General features: G+C 58.3%; 1 protein-coding gene across 4 annotated transcripts in view; it reads right to left on the bottom strand.

Annotated features, from left to right (window-relative positions):
• The window catches only part of PALM (paralemmin), a 24,808-nt gene extending 6,744 nt beyond the window's left edge, over nucleotides 1–18,064 (bottom strand). For 2 of the 4 annotated variants that reach the window (XM_040240278.1, XM_040240276.1), the window contains exons 1-7: nucleotides 17,968–18,064; nucleotides 7,275–7,326; nucleotides 6,704–6,784; nucleotides 6,368–6,498; nucleotides 4,470–4,623; nucleotides 2,956–2,977; nucleotides 1,368–1,427 (exon numbers count right to left, since the gene is read on the bottom strand). In XM_040240278.1, coding sequence (XP_040096212.1) covers nucleotides 1,368–1,427; nucleotides 2,956–2,977; nucleotides 4,470–4,623; nucleotides 6,368–6,498; nucleotides 6,704–6,784; nucleotides 7,275–7,326; nucleotides 17,968–17,972 — 505 coding nt within the window. In that variant the 5' untranslated portion in view covers nucleotides 17,973–18,064. Of the gene's footprint in view, nucleotides 1–1,367; nucleotides 1,428–2,955; nucleotides 2,978–4,469; nucleotides 4,624–6,367; nucleotides 6,499–6,703; nucleotides 6,785–7,274; nucleotides 8,258–17,967 lie in introns of those variants that run through there. The other 2 variants (XM_040240277.1, XM_040240275.1) reach the window with 2 other exon arrangements.
• Nucleotides 18,065–18,097: the final 33 nt, after the last annotated feature.

The following is an 18,097-nucleotide window of genomic DNA, read 5'->3' on the forward strand; positions in this document are numbered from 1 at the left end:
GACTCGCCACCCCACCCCCCCCACCCCACCCCCGCCCCCCGCTCCCCAAGGCCGTCAGTGGGCGCCTGTGAGCTGCGAGCAGGCACGCCCCTGCTCTACCCACCCCCAGCTCTCTGCAGCCCCACACCTGGCATGGCCCGCCCCTGTCTCTTCCTCGCCCTCACCTCCTGCCCCTCCCCCTTGCTCATTCCACTCCAACCAGCACGTGGTCCCTGCCATCCACCGGTGCCCACAGTCCAGACGTGGTCCAGACTTGACCTTTGCACTGGCAGTGCCCCTCTGTCTGCATGCCTCGCTACCTCACTTCCTTTATCCTTGCTCAGATGTCACCTCCTAAGTTAGACCTCCCGAGCCCTGTGATTCAAACTGTACCCCACTCCAGCTCCCTGTGTTCTGCCTTGCCCTGCATCAGAGCACCTGCTGTCTGGGCTGCAACCCTCTTGCCAGGCTCATAGCAGGTGCTCAGCAAGCACTTGGAGACTGAATGAATGAATGAAGAATGCTAGGTATCACCAAGTCCCTATGCAGCCTAACACCCCACCATCAGACATAGTTGGGCAGGTTGTGCATTGCTCAAGGTCACCAGCTGGGGGCATGTAGCTTTGTAACTTTCTGCCCACTTCTCTGACACTGAGACCCTGAGGGTGCCCCCTCCTTCTCTAGGCTTCCCCTGCCACCCTCTCCTTCTCCTGACTGTCATTACATCCTGGTCTTCACTCCCCTCTCTGGTTTTGTGCCTCCAAACTTACTCTGATATCAGCAGCTACAAGGTTCTGCTATTTGTCATGACTTCAGTCACTTTGAGGATTAGATTTGTGCTGGACTCTGGGCACAAGGTTACTACAATCCCCACCACCACCAGGTTCCAGCTGTCAAGTGATCAAGCAGGGATTTGAACCCAACCTTATTGAGCACTAATCCCAATTCTGCCCTGCTTGGTTACCTCCAGGAATGGGGTGCTCACTTCCTCTCCCGAGGCAGCCCAAAGACAGTGAAGGAGGGAAAGTTTGCAGTGAGCATGTGAGCCTGTGCCCACCCCCGCCAGGACCCAGAGCAAGTGGCAATGTTAGGGAGATAGAAGCCAGGAGGGGGCATCAGGTTAGAGCCGCCATGCGAGGGGGCCCGTCTTCTCGGGGAAGCTGGGCCAGCTTGTGATGGGTGTGCCAAAGCAGAGGGGGCACCCGGCCCCACCCAGGCTCAGATCTGCAGCCTTGGTCCAGCCACTCCCCACTAAAACCACAGACCCCATCCAGTGATGCTGATGGTTGCATCTGCACCAGGCCTGGCCCCCCAACCCGGCCCCCACAGGGCCAACACTCAGCTCAGGACAGCAGCTGGACATGGACCCCAACCTGGGGCCAACCCACCTGCCTTCATCATGGTGGAGCCGTCGACTGTCCTCAGAGGGGTGTTGGAGATTTGCTTCTCTGCTCACGATGGTGGTGGAGGGGGGAAAAGAGTGAAGAGAGATGGATTCAGAGGGGAGATCACATAGGCCCCCCCCAAGATGTGGGACTTCACCCAGACACGTGGACACCCTCCAGGCACCTGGACACCCCCAGACACTTAGACCACCTTCCCACACACTCACGCAGATACCTGGACCCTCTCCCTAACACATGCCTGCACCTGGACCCATCCACACACATGTGCATGCCCTGAACACCCAGACACACATGGAATCACTCCCCGCAAAAAGAAAACACGCTTCAGTCCCATAGTCCATGACCCATCTCTTGTTCCAAATGATTTTCACAAAATCCCTGAGTGGCCTGCATGGATTTCTTTTTAATTATTAATTTTTAATTCCACAGTAAGATGAGGAGACAGACTCTCCTCATAAATAATTAACTCCTGAAAAATCAGGCCAGAGACACTTCTGACCATACCTCCAGTTCTGGCTGGTGGCGCTCCTTCCAGGCTCTACACACAGAAAGACATGCTGAATATATATTTTAAAATATAACTTGTATTAAGGAAATTTTAATATAGCTAATAAACCATTATAGCTAACTGTACATATTGGTGTCATGTGTACACGTGAAGTATTTGTAAATGTGTACATCACATACCTATAATAAATCTGTACGTGGGCTAAAATCTCTCCCAGAATTCAAACTCTGGGCTTTTTTCTTTGTTTCCCGCATGTCAGTCTTCCACATCTCTATGTGTGGGGGATCCTTGTCCCTTTTTTTTTTTATGGCCATGCCACGTGGTTTGGAGGATCTTAGTTCCCTCATCACGGACTGAACCCCGGCTCCAGCAACAGAAGCACCAAGTTCTAACCACTGGACCACCAGGGGAACTCCTCTTTGTCCTTTTAAGTGGTGCACAATCTCCAGGACAGCCAGGATCTTGATTTCTCATCCTCAGTGACCCCATTTCACAGATGGGAAAACTGAGGCCCCCACTTGCCCTGGAGCCCAGAGCAAGTGGGCATGGAACCAGGGCTGGGCCGGCCAAGGCCAGGCACTCCAGGTGGACAGTATGAACTCACGATGGGGCTAAGACCTCAGGCAGATATGCCCCTGTGAAGCCTGCTTCCTCATCTGTAATGCAGGTGCTCCATCAGTCCACCCAGGGAGCTTGTGAAAATTCGATGAAATGATGTTGAGGGGCCCTGGGCCCAGCTCAGAGTCTGGGTTTGCTGAGTGCAATGACAGGGTGAGCCATTAAGCTATTTTATTATCACTTTTTAGCAACAATAACACCTTAAAGGGGCTTCCCTGGAAAGAACCCGTCTGCCAATGCAGGAGACGTGGATTCGATCTCTGGATCGGGAAGATGCCTTGGTATTCTTGCCTGGAAAATCCTAAGGTCAGAGGAGCCTGGCAGGCTCCAGTCCATGAGGCCGTAAGTCACACACGACTTAAAGGCACCCTTCCCCTCTCTGCCATCTCCTGTCTGGCCACCAGAGGGCGCCGGGGCCCTGCCCGCCCCTTCCCTAAGACGTACCTTTGGGCGTGCCCACCGGGGTCTGCAAGAAAGAAAGGGGAGGGGTCAGGGTGTTGGCGCCCCCTTCCGCCACCCAAGGTCCCACCGGCTGAGGCCCAAGCCTGAGCGGAGCGTGGTTCAGCGCTGACCCCATTGGAGGGGCCGTCTCCTTCTGGACCCACCCCCCACCCCGCCCTACCCTGTGACAGCCAGAAATGCTCCTGCCTGCTCAGCTTCCAGGGGCTCGCAATGCTTCCAGAACAAAGTCCAACCCTTCCTGATGACCCCCGGGGCCTCTTCCGCCTCTTCCCACCCCTGGCCGGCCTCCTGGCTCTTCCGTGAGCCGCGTCCCTCCACTTGGAAGGCCCTTCCCGGATTTCCGCTTGGCTGGCTGCTTGCTCAGCCCCCATGACCACCCGACCTAAAGGTGTCTCCGCACCCCCATCCTGGGTTGTCCCTCAGGTTATCATGTCATTTACCCGGCCAGGAGATGGGCCAGGAGGCAGGTATAGTGAGGGGAGAGGCCATGCGAGCACTCAGTCTGTGCTCAGTCAACCTCACTGAAAGCCCCCTCTCAACTTGAGTCTGTGCCTTGAGAACTCTTATTCAGTCTTCAAAACCCACCTCCTCTAGGAAGCCTGCCCAGCCCTCCCATGAAACAAACACCTCACTGGGGACTCCACAGTGCCCTAAGCTTCCCCAGGATAGGTCCTTACACCTTCCTGTGTTTGCAGCTGATTGATACATGCACATCTGCCCACTTAAAAACAGCTCAAGAAGGCCAAGGTCTGGGACTACATCCTCCAGTTCTGCCCCAACCAAGCCTTGGCAAGCAGTGAGGGTGGGTGTGTCAGCTCCAGACTGAAACTATCATAGGAGCAGCAGGGCACACAGCAGGGATGTTCCCTGGGCTGCAGCTCACCGGGGTGGGGGAAACAAGGATAGGTCGGGGGAGAGAAGGCTTGCCCCACAGGCCCCTTGAGTCCTAAAGACAACAAGGGTGGTCGGGAGACTTCCGAATTTGCCTTAACATGCTGCGGTAATCACGAGTTCAGGGTCTGGTTTCACCTGAGCCTGGCATACATGTCACAGCCTAGAATTAACAGCTAAGCCTAGTAAAGACTACTCCACTGTGTGGCCTTGAGCCAGTCTCTCGACCTCTTTGGGCCGAAGTCTTTTTCATCAAATGGGGGTGCAGCTCCACCTGAAAGGGCTGCGTGCAGATAGACAGGCGGTGCCCATTGTGTTGGTGAACCTAGGAAGGATGACAAGCAGGTGGTCTTCGGGGAAGACCCTCTACCCATGAAGCGCTCGTTTTTCACTGATTCTTTAAATACCCGTGACGCCCCTGTCTGGCGGGGAAACTGAGGCCCCGGGAGGCCAAGCAAGGCGTGCAGACGACGCAGCTGGGATGTGGCTGGGCTGGGATGTGGATGTGCACGCATTTGGGATGTAGGGCGCCCACAGCCACAGCCCCGGAGGCGGTGGGTGCTTCGGGACCTGGGCCAGCAGGGGCGTGCCCCGGAACCTCTTACCTGCTGAGAGTTCGGCACGGCCTCGGCTCTCTGGTCTTCTGGGGCGGGGCTCGGGGCGGGGCCGGGGGCGGGGCTCGGGGCAGCCACGCTCCCCCTGGCGGCGGCAGTGGGCAGCGCATCCGTGTTCTCCAGCTCCTCGATCTCCTGCTCCAGCCTGGGGAGTGTGCACGAGGTGACCACCCTGCCAGACACTTCTGGAGCCCGGCACCGCCAGGCGCGTCCAGGAGGGCTTTCTTGACTCGCGTGTCTCCTAACGACCCTGCGAGGTGGTCTCCTTCGCGCTCCCGGCGGGGAAATGGAGGTAAGTAAGCTGCAGAGCCGAGACCCAAACCCAGGCCGGCCGGTCCCGGACCCTTGTGCCGCCCGAGTCACTGTTTACTCCTCTGTTCGCTTCCAACACACTCTTCTTTTTCCACTCAAATACATTTATGTTTACAAGAAACTTTATCTCTCCAGGGAAACTGGAAAAATCATGTCACTTTCCAAGTTTTAGGAGATAATGGTGCTCATAAATGCAGTAAAAACAAAGCTGGCATATTCAATCCTGCCCCAGGCATCAACTGCCTACGCCTTTGGGGTGCAGGCACTCAGGACCTGGGAGATAGGAGATGTTTTCCTTGAAGACTCAGTACAGACTGGGGAGGTGGGTAGTCTGCTGCTGCTGCTGCTGCTAAGTCGCTTCAGTCGTGTCTGACTCTGTGCGACCCCATAGACGGCAGCCCACCATGCTCCCCCGTCCCTGGGATTCTCCAGGCAAGAACATTGGAGTGGGTTGCCATTTCCTTCTCCAATGTATGAAAGTGAAAAGTGAAAGTGAAGTCACTGAGTCGTGTCCAACTCTCAGCAACCCCATGGACTGCAGCCTACCAGGCTCCTCCGTCCATGGGATTTTCCAGGCAAGAGTACTGGAGTGGGGTGCCATTGCCTTCTCAGCAGCCCCCTAACAAACTGAGCCCAGCTCAGCAGACTGGACACAGCTGGGGTCAGCCTGGAGGGCTTCCCGGAGGAGGTGTCCAGGTGAAGACACTGATCAGGCAAAATGCAGGTGATGGAACCACCTGAGGAACGTGTAGCCCTGAGGGGAAGAAAGCCAAGGCCCCCAGAAAGCCAGCCACACAGTGGGGCTCAAGGGATGCCCTCCTTGCCACCCCCTACCCAGGGCTGCACCCAGCAGGATGGATTGAGCAGAAGCCCACCTCATCCAACCCCCAGGGACTGGTAATTCCCATTGACCACCCTTCCCACCTGCAAGTGCCCCTCGGCCCGCTCAGTCCTGAGTGGCCCTCCAGGCCACGTCTCAGCCCTGGCTCCTCTGGGCACATGCTCCCAGGTTGAGGAACTGAAGCCTCGGGAGGGGACCCCAGCCAAGCTGCCCCCACTTTCTTCCAAACCAAATGCACCCAGACAGGATTCTGAGGTCTCCATGGTGTGGCAGGCCAGGGTGCCACAGCCAGCACATGCCTTTCAGGCCTTCCCTGGCCAGTGGACATTGGAATTTTGGCTGTCACTTCCCTCTGCCTGACCCCGCTGCCCCGGGAACTGAGCCCGGGCCTCCTGCCCGGCTGCCCGCCTGCTTGGAAACTCTTCGGTGCTTTTGTCCCAGGCCAGGGGGATGGTCACTTTCCCTGGCCTGCCCCCTCCCCCAGCTTCCTGCAGGCCAGCTGCAGTGCCTCCTGCCTCTGTGGCTCCAGGAGCGCTGGGAAGACCAGCTGGGCTGGCGCCAGGAAGCCCCGGGGGAGACTGCATCTCTGTCCTCAGAGACCTGTCTTCAGAGACCTCCGTGGCCCAGACCGCTCACCCCTCACCCCTGCGTGGCTGCGGGGCTGGGAGGAGGAGGGGTCAGGCGGGCAGCACCCACCCCCAGTCACTCCCCAGCTCTGAGGCTCGTGGCCCCCCACCTGGAGATGGACTCCTCCAGGTGCCGCGCCTTCTGCTCGTCCTCCTGCATCTGTCTCCTCATGTCCTCATCCCCCTCCGAGGCCGAAGACGGCGTCCCCTCCAGCAGCCAGCGTTCCCGCAGCGCCTTGGACTGGGGCAGTGGGCACCAAGGTCAAAGTCAGGGTCAGGGCTGGGGTCGGGGTCAGGTGAGGGTCTGAGTTGGGACTGGAATCAGGGTGGGGGTCGTCTCAGCCCTCCTGCTCCCCGCCCCTAAGTCCCGGATCCGGCTGAGGCAGGGGTCCCTGGATGCTGCCCCCCTTCAACCCCCCCACCCCCAGCCGAGGCTCCGCGCGGACCTTCAGGTGCTGCAGCTGCCTCCGGTCGTCCTCCAGCTGCCGGCGCCTGTTCTCGATCTCTGCCTGCCTCCGCCGCTTCTCCTGCAGACCCCGCACATGGTAAGGGCAGGCTGGGGCCGTGGAGACCCCACAGCTACCCAGACTTCACCCACGCAGGTCCCGCTTGTTCTGTGAACAGCACCCACTTGGCCCACTGCACCCCCACCTGCACCCAGCTTGTTCCCCCACCCTCCCCCACCTTGTCCCTTCACCAGGAAGGACTACCAGCTTCCCCCAAACTTCCCCAGCCTTGCCACAAGGGCAAGTTCCTTGCCCGCCACCCCCTCCACTGCAGGGGGGCTGCCCAGGGGCTCTGAGAAGCTTCTTAGCCGGAGTCCACATGCTAAAGACTAAGGGGCGCTCAACGTTTTAATTTTGTGGGGAGATGCTAGCAGGCACTGAAGTGTCCCACACTGCACCTGGGATCTGAGTCTCTGAGCCCCAAGCTGGGTGTGGGGAGCACCTGAGACCCTGCGTCCCCCCCAATCTCCCCCCCATGCCCACCCCATCCTTGGGACCCGGAACAACTCACTGCAATGGCCTGCAGCCGCTCCTGCTGGGATGGGGTCTCTGCCACCAGGACCCTGGGAGGACAGAAAAGATCAAGTGGGGGGTTGACCCCCAACATTGCTTTCAGCAGATCCAGTTCAAATTCCCACCCTATGTCTTCCTGCTGGATAAGCCCGCGTTCCCTTCTGCCAAATGAGATCGTTCCACACCCTCCTTGTCCCCATGCAAGATTATTCCTGCATTAATTCTCCCACAAACACTCCTGCGACTCCTCAGGGCAGGGACAAGGGACAGGACAGGTGAGGCCTGGTCCAGACACCTAGGGAGGGCTTGGGAAGGGGAGAGCATTGAAGCTGGGCTCTGAAGGATGCATAGGAGTTCCCTGGGAATAGAAGTCTGGACTAGAGGGTCTCTTCCAGACTGAGAGACTGACCAAGACAGCCCCTTCCTCATCCTTCTCCAGCTCTGGGAGAAACACTTGGAGGAAGAGAGACCCTCCAGCTCCACTCCCTACCACTTGGCTGCCAAGTCCTTGATGCTGTTCTGGTACTTCTGGTGTCTCCCTCACTGGCTGCCTCCGGAGTCTTCCAGGACCCCAACAGCTCAGAGAGAGCTGTGAGCCTCCCAAGAACACACAGCAGAAAAGTAGCAAAGCTTAAATCCAACCCCAGATTCTTTCCTCATCTCACCCCTGTTTTGCTTGTTTCTTTCATTTTTTATTTTTGCTGCACCATGAGGTTTGCAGGATCTTAGTTCCCCAGCCAAGGATTGAAGCCGGCCCCAGCAGTGACAGCAGAGTCCTAACCACTGAGCTGCCAGGGAAGTCCCCCATCCATGTTTTCTGAGAGCCCACCCAGTGCAGTATTAGCCTTAAGCTGGTATGCAGTAGGAGTTAGATAAATGCCAGTGTTGCCAGATGCTCTTAAAGGGACAGGACATCATGCTGTTGAGGATCTGGGGACTTCAGAGAGGGCACAGGACCTGGAAGATAGGTCATCCTTGCCCCTCCCCTTGATCCCCTGCATCCCCCTCCCTACCTGGGGTGGAGGGTGGAGGAACTTTCAGAACCCGCCCCCTCCCTTCCAGGTCTCCCGTCTCTGGAAGCTGCACACAGTAGGTACAGAGTGAAATGGTCAGACAAATGATGCCCTGAACATCTCCTCCTCCTCAGGGTAACCTCGAGCTTCCAGGGGGTGGAGGGTCCTCAGCCTGAGTGGGGGCTTCCAGACCATCTGCCTCAAACCTCTGATAAACCACAGGGCCACTCTGGGAGGGACTGACTGACGGGAGGCCTCATTTCATATGGGAGGGCCTGGCAGTGGTAGCCAGACCCCCCCCCGACCTGTTCAACTCCCCACCTCCCCCCGCCCCCCTATCTGCCCCGACCCCCTTATCTTCACAGGCACTGAAATTACAGATGGTGCTTTGGAACCCGCCCACCCCCAGCCTTGACTCAGGGCCCAGAGCCACCCTGAGGCCTCCATACTCTGCCCCTCTGGCCTTCATTTCCCCATTTGCACACAACTCTGGGCCCTCCTGCTATGTCACCCCCCAAACCGTGGTTTAGAAGGGGAACAGTGTACAAGCCCAAGCCCCTGTGTGCGTGCACACAAACACACACACACACCCTGTAGCTGCTCAGTGGACACCTATCCCAGGGCAGCAGTGACCCGGTCACCCGCCTTACTCGGGTCTAGTTTCCTGGCCATGCTGAGACCTGTGAAGTCATCTGGCTCCCATGCCCCGGCCAGGTGACCCCACCCAGCTTCTCCCTTCCTGTGAGGCAGCACCTGCCCCCCTGTGCCTCCCAGGGGCCCAGCTCACCAGCCGCACCCCTGCAGCTTCCCCTTCTCCTTCCTCAGGGAGGCTGCATTCAGCTGGGTGGAGTTCAAGAAAGGTTTGGTCCAGCTGACCGGCTCAGATGCCCCTCCTGAAGGGCCAGACCAGTAGGATTTCTGGGTCTGCCCCATAACCTCGTGTGATACAGACAGGGTGACATGCCGTGCTCCCCAGCATGGGCCCATCCCCTCAGTTCTTGCAAACCCCACACTCTCCAGCCCAGCCCAAGCCTCTACCATCACCTGCCACCTCCCTGAACCCTGACAGCCCACAACTAGAAGCTGCTTCTCAAAATGAGAATCCAAACCCATCATTCTCCTGCTCTCAAGTCCCCTGGCTCCCATCACCCCTTGAAAGCCCACCCCCTGGCATAGCCCAGCCCCCACCCTCTCCCCTGCCCTGATGCCTGACCTCTGCTCTCCCTCCCGCTTGTGCTCACTCTGTTCCAGCCACCAGGACCTCCTGTGGCGCCTGCCCTGAACCAAGTTCATTCTTAGCTCAGGGCCTTTACACTTGATGTTCCCTCTACCTGCTATGTTCTTCCCATAGCTGGAAACTGAGGCCCAGAGAGGGTGAGTCACTTGTCCAAAGTCACATAGCTACAAAGTGGCAGAGCTGGGATTTGAACCACAGCTGCTCAGCCCCAGGCTGTACCACAGGCCTTCCCTTTTCCGCACAGCTCTAGTTCAGCCTCCAGGAGCCCACCCAGGCAAGAGGCAGAGTTACAAGAAGGAGGCATAGCAGCTGAGACCCCAGTACAAACAGGGCCACAGAGGGCAGGGGGACCAATCTGCCTAATACTGGGTCCCCACCCTGGGGGGTAGGTGGCCATTGAGGCTGGATACAGGGACACAGAGATGGCTGTGAGGCCAGCTCGCCAAGCTGGAGACAAGGGGGTCAGTGTCCTTACTGGGTGGGGGGGGCCAGTCCCTGCAGGGCCAAGCCAGGGCAGGGCAAGTTAGACGAGCACAGTGAGGAGAGGCTCCGGCCCAGGGAGAGAATTTCCATCTCTCCCCACTGGTTTCCTGTCTCAGCCCCAGGGGCACAGTCTGTGTGCCCCCGCTCAGGTGTCCCTCCCCAGGCCTGGGGTCGCCTGAGCCGCCCCACCCTACCCAGCCCCTGGGCTCAGCCACTGCGGGTGATGGATGGCTGGGCCCATGGGAGGCGGTCGCCCTGGCAACCGCGCCATCCCCATGGCAACGCAGAGGCCCGCTGGCGCTCAGGGGTGGGGCCAGCGCCGAGCATCTCCCACCCCCAGCCCGGCCCTAAGGGGCTGAGGGGCTGCCTGCCCGGGGCTTCAGGGGTTGCCTGCACCGGGTGGAACCCGAACGGGTAACTAGGTCTGTCCCACCCCCACGGCAGGAGGAGAGCTTCCTGGGTCTGGTGATAGGGGCGTCCACCCAGGGAAGGGCTTCTATCCGGGAAGGGTCTGAACCCGCCCTTGGCGTGAGGCAGCCAAGGTCAAGCCAAGATAAGGCTCAGCATCATAAATCCGAAAAACAAAACAAAACAAGAGGCTGGAACTCCCTAACAAATCAGGAATAGAATAGGAACCATGTTCCGCGGGCGGGACTCAGCCGCACTTTACGGAGAGGAAACTGAGTCTGGCGAGAGCCAAGAGTCCGATCTCCCGAAGATCTTGTGAGGGACGTGGGATAATTATGGCCGATTTATCAATGAAGGATCTAAATGGTGAAGTGAGATCTGCACCCAGACAGGTGGGCAGGCTCCAGGGTGCAGGGAGCGCAGGGTCTCCCTGGCCTGGCTGCGGTGGGGGTGGTCAGTGGGTTGGTCAGTGGGACACCTGAGAAGCTCATTCAGGCTCAGTGAGTAAAGCAGACGCCAGATCACAAAATGTTTGATTTACACACTGGGCGGAGAAGCTGAGTTTGGGTGGAGGCTTTAGGGCAGCTGCCCGCCTCTGGCTGTGTGACCCGGGGCAAGTCACTTGTGTCTCTGAGCCTCCACTGGCTGCGCTGGGCTACGGGCCACAGCTTGCAGCTGCTGAGGAGGGACAAGCCCTAGGCCAGGACGCCCACCATCAGCGCGCGCAGGCGTCTGGTCTCCGCGCGATTATATTTACGGAGCTTGGAGCAGATTCTGGGCTCCAGCGGCCTTGTGGGCGGCTCAGGACTCGGGGAGGGCGTCGGCTGCGAGCGCGTGAGATAATCGTGGTCCAGGAGATGAGCTAATGAGACCCGAACCCAGCAAGCCCGGCAGAGCCCTCAGCTTTGCAAGCGCTTATTTTTCAAAGGTCCAGAGAGGTTACGCAACCGGCCCAAGGTCACCCAGGGGGCAGGAGGGTCCAGTGTGGGAGGTGGGTGTGGGGGGTGGGGGTCACACTTGTCCTTCCAGAGCCCACGCCCGGCAGCTACAGCCAGAATGAGGGGGTCCCTGTCCAGGCAGGCGTGGAGCCCAGAGCTGGAACATTCCTGTGCTAACTGAAAGAAAACAGCTGACAACGACCTTGGCCACGGGTGGTGGTAGGGGGAGGCAGAGTCACGCGGGGCCAGAGGTGGGGAGGTGAGGGGAGCCTGGTGGCCTCTCCCCACATTGAGTGGAGGATGGAGTTGGGGAGGCTGGTTCCCAGACCCATCCCTGGCCCCTCCTAAGCACCAACACCTTCCTCACTACAGATCCGCCCACAGTTCCATCACCCTGAATGAACCTCAGCCTCTCAGCAGCCACTCAAGCCCCTGTTTTTGCCCCTCACCTTTCCCCTTTCTCTCTTTCACCTCCAGTCTCAACTCAGACATAGCTGCCTCTTTCAGGAAGCCTTCCTGGGTCTCTTCCCCTCATCAGGAAGGAATTCTTTTTGAAGCCCCTCAGCCCTCAGCACAGGTGAGCCCCTAGGACCACTGATGTCACTGGTGAGGTGGACAGCCCTTGAGGCATGGGCTTTCCAAAAGTTTCCAGGCAGAGAGACATCACCACCAAGGTGGAGACAGCAGTTGCAGCAGGCCACGGACCCAGGAAAGAAAAACTGTTGCCTATTAACCTAGGATGGGGGCAGGGGAGCTGGACCCTGGCCAAGGCCCTCACAACAGAAGAGGGCAGCAGGGCATGAAAGCCCGCCCACCCTCAGGGCCATACCTCCTCTGGCTTCCAGCAAATGCCTCTGCAGGGACCAGCCTCACAGACCTGCATCCCTCCCCACCCCTCCACTTCCAGCGCCTCAAACATTCCAGGTGATCCCATCTCAGGACCTTTGCATGGACCGTGTCCAGACCTGGGCCACCCCTGCCAGGTCTCCAAGGGGCTCACGACTCCTGGGGCCTGTCTTCAGATGTCATGTCCTTACTCCAGCCTTCTCTGACCCTAATTAACCCCAGCACCTCCAACCCCCCACCCCCTAGCCCTTATCATCCAGAAAACCTAATGATTTTATTTATTTTGTTGATTTCTCCACAAGGACAATAACTGTCTCTTTTTGTCCCTGCCATGTCCCCAGTATACAGCAGGCACTCAATAAATGTCCACTGGGTGAACATGTGTGCTAGGGTCCTTCCATTCCCAGAAGAGGCCCCCACCTAAGGGCTCCCCACCTTTGTTGCACTCCTGCCATGCCCCCAACCCCACCCTGGACCATCTGTCTTGTGATCACTTTTTTTTTTTTTCAAGAAATTCACTGTCACATCTTAAATTCATCTAAAATAGTACCTGGGCTCCCCACATTCAAGAGAGGACAAAGAACAAGCCCCATCTGCCTCAGAAGTGACTTACAAATTAATACAGGAACAACCTAAGTGCCCACCAACGGATGATGGATAAACACAAGGTGGTCCTTCCATGCACGGGCGGGTCACTCAGCCCTGAAAAGGGGTGGAGCCCTGATGCTCACTGCCAGGTGGACGGACCCTGAGAACACATTGCTCAGTGAGAGAAGCAGACACAGGACACACAGGGTGTGATTCCACTGATGGGAAACGTCCAGAACAGGCTGATCCACAGACAGGGGATTAGTGGTTGTCCAGGTTTGGGGGCGGAGAAGGCAATGGCAACCCACTCCAGTACTCTTGCCTGGAAAATCCCATGGATGGAGGAGCCTGGTAGGCTGCAGTCCATGGGGTCGCTAAGAGTCGGACACGACTGAGTGACGTCACTTTCACTTTTCACTTTCATGCATTGGAGAAGGAAATGGCAACTCACTCCAGTGTTCTTGCCTGGAGAATCCCAGGGACGCGGGAGCCTGGTGGGCTTCCGTCTATGGGGTTGCACAGGGTCGGACACGACTGAAGTGACTTAGCAGCAGCAGCAGGTTTGGGGGATGGGGTGGGGAGGGATGGGGTGGGGAGTGAGTCCTGGTGAGAATGGGGTTTTGGGGGGTTGATGGAATGTTCAGGAATTAGAAGCGATGGCTGTACTGTGCATGTACTAAAAACAACTGGACTCAATGCATATACTCAAAACCACTGAGCCACTTTAAACAGGTGCATTGTGTGGTGTGTGAATGATCTAAAACAATCTGGTAAGAATAAATATACACACAGATACAGCAGAGATGCTGACTGTCTCACCAAGGGCCATACTAGGGAGCGAGGCAGCCACCCCAGGGACATCATAACGTCCTTCCAGCCCTGCTCTGAGGCTCTTCAGGATTAGCAGGATCTGAACACAACCTGACCTGGTCATCGCCTGCCCACTCCCTGACAGCTGTTACTAGAAGCCCCTGTCAAGCCTTGCTGGCCCCCCACCTGTGCCCCCACTCACCTAGGCTGGGCTCCCAGGCCTACACTCACTCTTGTTCTTACCTGTCTTCCCACCTCGGGGTCTGGGTCAGGCTTCTCCTCCCAATACCTGGCCCCATCCAGTCTGTCCCAGGGATGATTCTGACTTGCCCTGAGTTCCTAGTTGAAACCCACAGGCAGGAGACAGAAACAGCAGCCCAGATCTCCACTCCTCAACACCACAACCTCCGCTCAGCCATCTCGTGCTCCATAGAAACCCTATGAAGCATGGTCTTGATGCCCCCTAGCCTCCCAGCACGCCCAGGGACTGGGCTGTCTCACCCTGACTAAGCCCCCATCTCTGTAGGCAGCTCTGACTATCACAGAGTTCTGAAGTCGGGTCCACGCCCATCCAGACATGGGGTCCTGCCACTCCTCCCCCAGCTCCGGCAGTTCTCCGCCGGCTGTCCCCAGTGGCCTGTCCAGGCTGAGTCCTGAGCTGCTTCTCCCTGCTCCCTGCTCTGGCCCCTTAGCCAACAGAGCCTCTTTCTGGTGCCTGGGTCAGCACCCCTCTCCTCTTCTGCTTAGACACCACCCATAGCTCCCCATGGCTCCCCAGATGAGCAATGTAGGCCCAGGAGGACTGGCCCCAAGAGCACAAACCAAAGAACGCTCTTTTCTCCCTACACTTTCCCACCTCAGGTCCTTTGCACAGACCACTCTTTCCACCTGCTGCACCCTTCTGTCTACCTAGGAAAACTTTTAAGTATCTTTTACAAAAAAGGTCCATAATACAACGGAGCAGGATACCTTTCCCACACCTCAAAGAAGACCCTCCACAGGCTCCCCCAGAGCCCTCTGATCCTGCACAGGGCTACGGTGGTCAGCAGGAAGTATTTCTTGAATGACCAGATGAGAGACTTCCCTGGCGGTTTGGTGTTTAGAACTTGGTGCTTTCACTGCTAGGACCCAGGTTCTATGCTTGGTAGGGAAACTATGATCTTGCAAGCCACATGGTGTGGCCAAAAACAAACCAACAAACAACCCCCCAAAAAGCAGATGCCAGGCTTCCTGGGTATAGAAAGGATGGAGGCAGTAGGGTCTCAGACTGGGGGAAAGGTGATGAGATGTTTTTTTAAGAAAGTCAATTCGTTTTCCTGCATCAAAACCTGAAACCTTTGAAGATGGGGCTGGGACCGCCCAGGATGCTCCATTCACCAGGTGAGAAAAGTGAGGTTCAGAGAAGGGGGCAGCCTGACCAAGACCCCATGGTGGGTGAGGAAACCCTCTCCATGCTCCACTCCCAAGTCAGCAGCCACAGAGGGTTCCCTAGCAGTGGGTCAAGGGTAGATGGCCCCTGGGAGACCAGACCACAACAAAGTCCACCTCTGTGCGACCCAATTGGCCAACCAGGCTGAAAAACTGATGTCTGGATACCTAGAACCACCGGTCCACAGCCCCTGGATAAGAAGGTGCAAAGGCCCTTCCTCAGCTCCCCTCCCCAGCACCAGAATGCCCAAGAGCAAATGCCAGCATCAGCCTCTTCTGGTTGTGTGGCCTTGAGCATGTTCAGTCACCTTTCCGTGCCTCAGTTTCCCCACCTCACAGGACCAAGTGTGTCCACAGGAACAAAGCATTCAGAAAGGGGCCCAGTACACAGCAAGCACTCAATAATCGTCAAGTAAATGTCACATCTGCACCTCTTAGGGCTCTTTCCTGTCTTCCTGCCACCACCTCTAGGATTATCATAATGTTCTTCCCTTCAAATCCACTCACTGTTTAAATCCAACCTCTGTTTTCAAAGGAAATATTACCAAGGCTGAGTAAACCAGAAGCCAGTGCCAAAATCATCAGAGTAAAAACACTTAAAAAAAAGATACCATGAAAATAAAAACTTGTTATTAAGTTCTATTATCACTAGATACCGGTTCTGCTTCTCATTAGAGAGGGAGACCAGCACTTGCAGAAGGAGCATTAAGGATGCAGTTAGCACCCAGGTGAGCTGATGATCTCTCTGAAACTGTTCAGGCCTCAGGATGAGAAGGGACCTGATGAGTCCTGACCCAACTCTGCTTTCCTGCCCCCTGCAGGGCCCGATCCTCATGCTCACCAGAGAAGATGTGGACATCTGAAACGGCTGCTTCCAGCTAAGGGGCCAGAGGAGCAGCCCCTCCCCTGGGGCCACCAGCAGACCCTCCCCATGGCAGGATGCACTCAGCTCCCTGTCCCCCAGTTCCAGCCCCACCCTTGTTCCACCTTTAGAGCACCACCTATCGCCTCCACTGGCTGGTAAGAATTCTTACTTTCTCAAATTAGTGAAAATTTGTTTAATCCTTTAAAAATCTGTCAAATGCTAAACGTCTTTTTAGAAGAAAGTTTCCAGCATCACCATCTCCAGTGATGGCAGAATCCATGGAAACGGAGGGAGGTAAACGACTGTGCCCTGGCGGGGGCTGTGCTCCCATGAAGGACGGAGGGCCAGGCAGGTGTTCATGTGGGGAGCAGATGGAGCCCCTCCCCACCCATCGTCAACTCCAGCGCTGGGGACTGGCTTCCTTGCACGACTACTCAGGCAGTTCATGCCAAGTCCCGTCCTACACCTGCACCCAGAAAAACCAGGGATCCGCCTAATGGGGAGACCCCAGCACCACATCTGACTGTGACCAAGAAGGCCTAGGGTCAGGGCGGCAAGCACCCAGGAGCCCTCTGTGTGCTCTGTGGCCCTGGGGCAGCGGCTGCCCGTCTCCGGGCCTCTATAAACCTGTGCAGAATGAACGGGGTGGCGGGAAAGGAAACAATGGGGTCCATCCTGAATATCTCATCTCATTCCTCTGCTCTGGGTGGGCGTTTCCTCTGTCTACACGCCTCCTCCCCCAGGCAGCCCCCTTCTTAAGGCCACACCCTGCCCAGGGCCTGCTGTCTGGAAGCCCAGAGGCTCCCTTGGGCCCCTGGGAGCACAGCAGATAAACAAGTGAGGGGATCGTGGCAGACAGGTCTGGGCCCCTGCTCCCCTGAGCCCCTGGCTGGGCTCCCGGGCCAGGATGGGCCTTTGTCTGGATTTTCAAAAGCAGAGGACACAGGGTGTTGCCTTGCCGGGAGGTGGGGGCAGGAGGCAGTGGCTCCCACCCAGCTGAGGGTGTGGTGGGTCATGGGTGAATCCCCGGAGGAAAGTTGCAGGCTTGGAAAATATACCCAGTGGGAAGGCCCCAGGAGCCAGCCGGGTGGGCTGGTGGACCTCCATGTCTGGGCCCCGGGGCAGGGTGGCCATCTGGCCCAGAGTGGGGCAGTCGCTGGCCCCCCGCATAGGACAGGGGGCCTGCAAGACACCATACACCGCCTTCCCAGCCCCTGCCCATGTAAACACACCCCACGGCCTCCCTGCACCCACCTGTGGGAGTAGGGGCATGGGGGATGCCCTGACACCAGGAACAGAGGACCCGCCCCGTAAATGACCAGGCAAACACACTGGGCACCCGCTAGTGCAGAGACTGCCGCTGCCCCACAGTCCTTCATCCAAGCCCCGGCACACAGCCCACTCATCCACTCCTACACCGAGCCCCAGGCTAGCAGACTCTTGGCTACATCATTAGGGGCCCCACCTCAGAGGCACTTTCCCCAGGAAGGGAGGGGACCCAAGCTCCGCTGTTGGAAAGCACAGGGACCCCTGGGCTCACACACATGCCAGACCCGGAAGCCTGGAGCAAAGCCCACTAGAAGCCGGGAAATCGGGCGGCTGGACCCCCGCCTTAGCAAGGGCTCCAGACAGCACTTGAGGCCCTTAGGGAGGGCAGCCAGGCGAGGGAGGACCGGCCGGTGCGCGTCCAGGGCACAGGGCGCAGCGAGCGCAGGCCGGGGCTGGGAAGCGAGCTCCAGGCCCGGCGGTGCAGTGAGGAGGGGTCGTCCCGCCGCCCCAGAAGCAGGAGGACCGCAGCCCGTCCGGGGCACGAGGGCGGAGGCACAGTGCGTCCCCTCCCCACACGCTCACGCGTCCCGGGCCGCCCCCAGCCGCCGCCGCCCGAGTCCTCGTGAGCCTGTGGGCCGCCGGGGCCGGGTCGAGGGGGAGGCCTGGGGCGGGCACGGCCCAGCCCGAGTCCCTCCCTGGCTGAGCGGGGGTCTCGGGAATCCCTCGCCACCTCCCCGCCAGCGCTGTGGGGGCGAGAATCGGGGCCTCAGCCTCCGGGGAGCCCCTGGCGCGAGCGCGCTACTCACTCCATCTCCCCGCCGAGATCAGTGGGTCCGCGAGGCCGGCGGCGGGGGCGCGCGGGGGAGGGCCGGCGGGCTAAGGCCAGGCGGCCGGGGCTGCGCGGCGCGGGGGCGGCGGCACCGGCGCGGGCATCGC

This window comes from Oryx dammah, unplaced genomic scaffold (genome assembly GCF_014754425.2).
Source record: "Oryx dammah isolate SB20612 unplaced genomic scaffold, SCBI_Odam_1.1 HiC_scaffold_5, whole genome shotgun sequence".
In the NCBI taxonomy this organism is placed as follows: Eukaryota; Metazoa; Chordata; class Mammalia; order Artiodactyla; family Bovidae; genus Oryx; species Oryx dammah.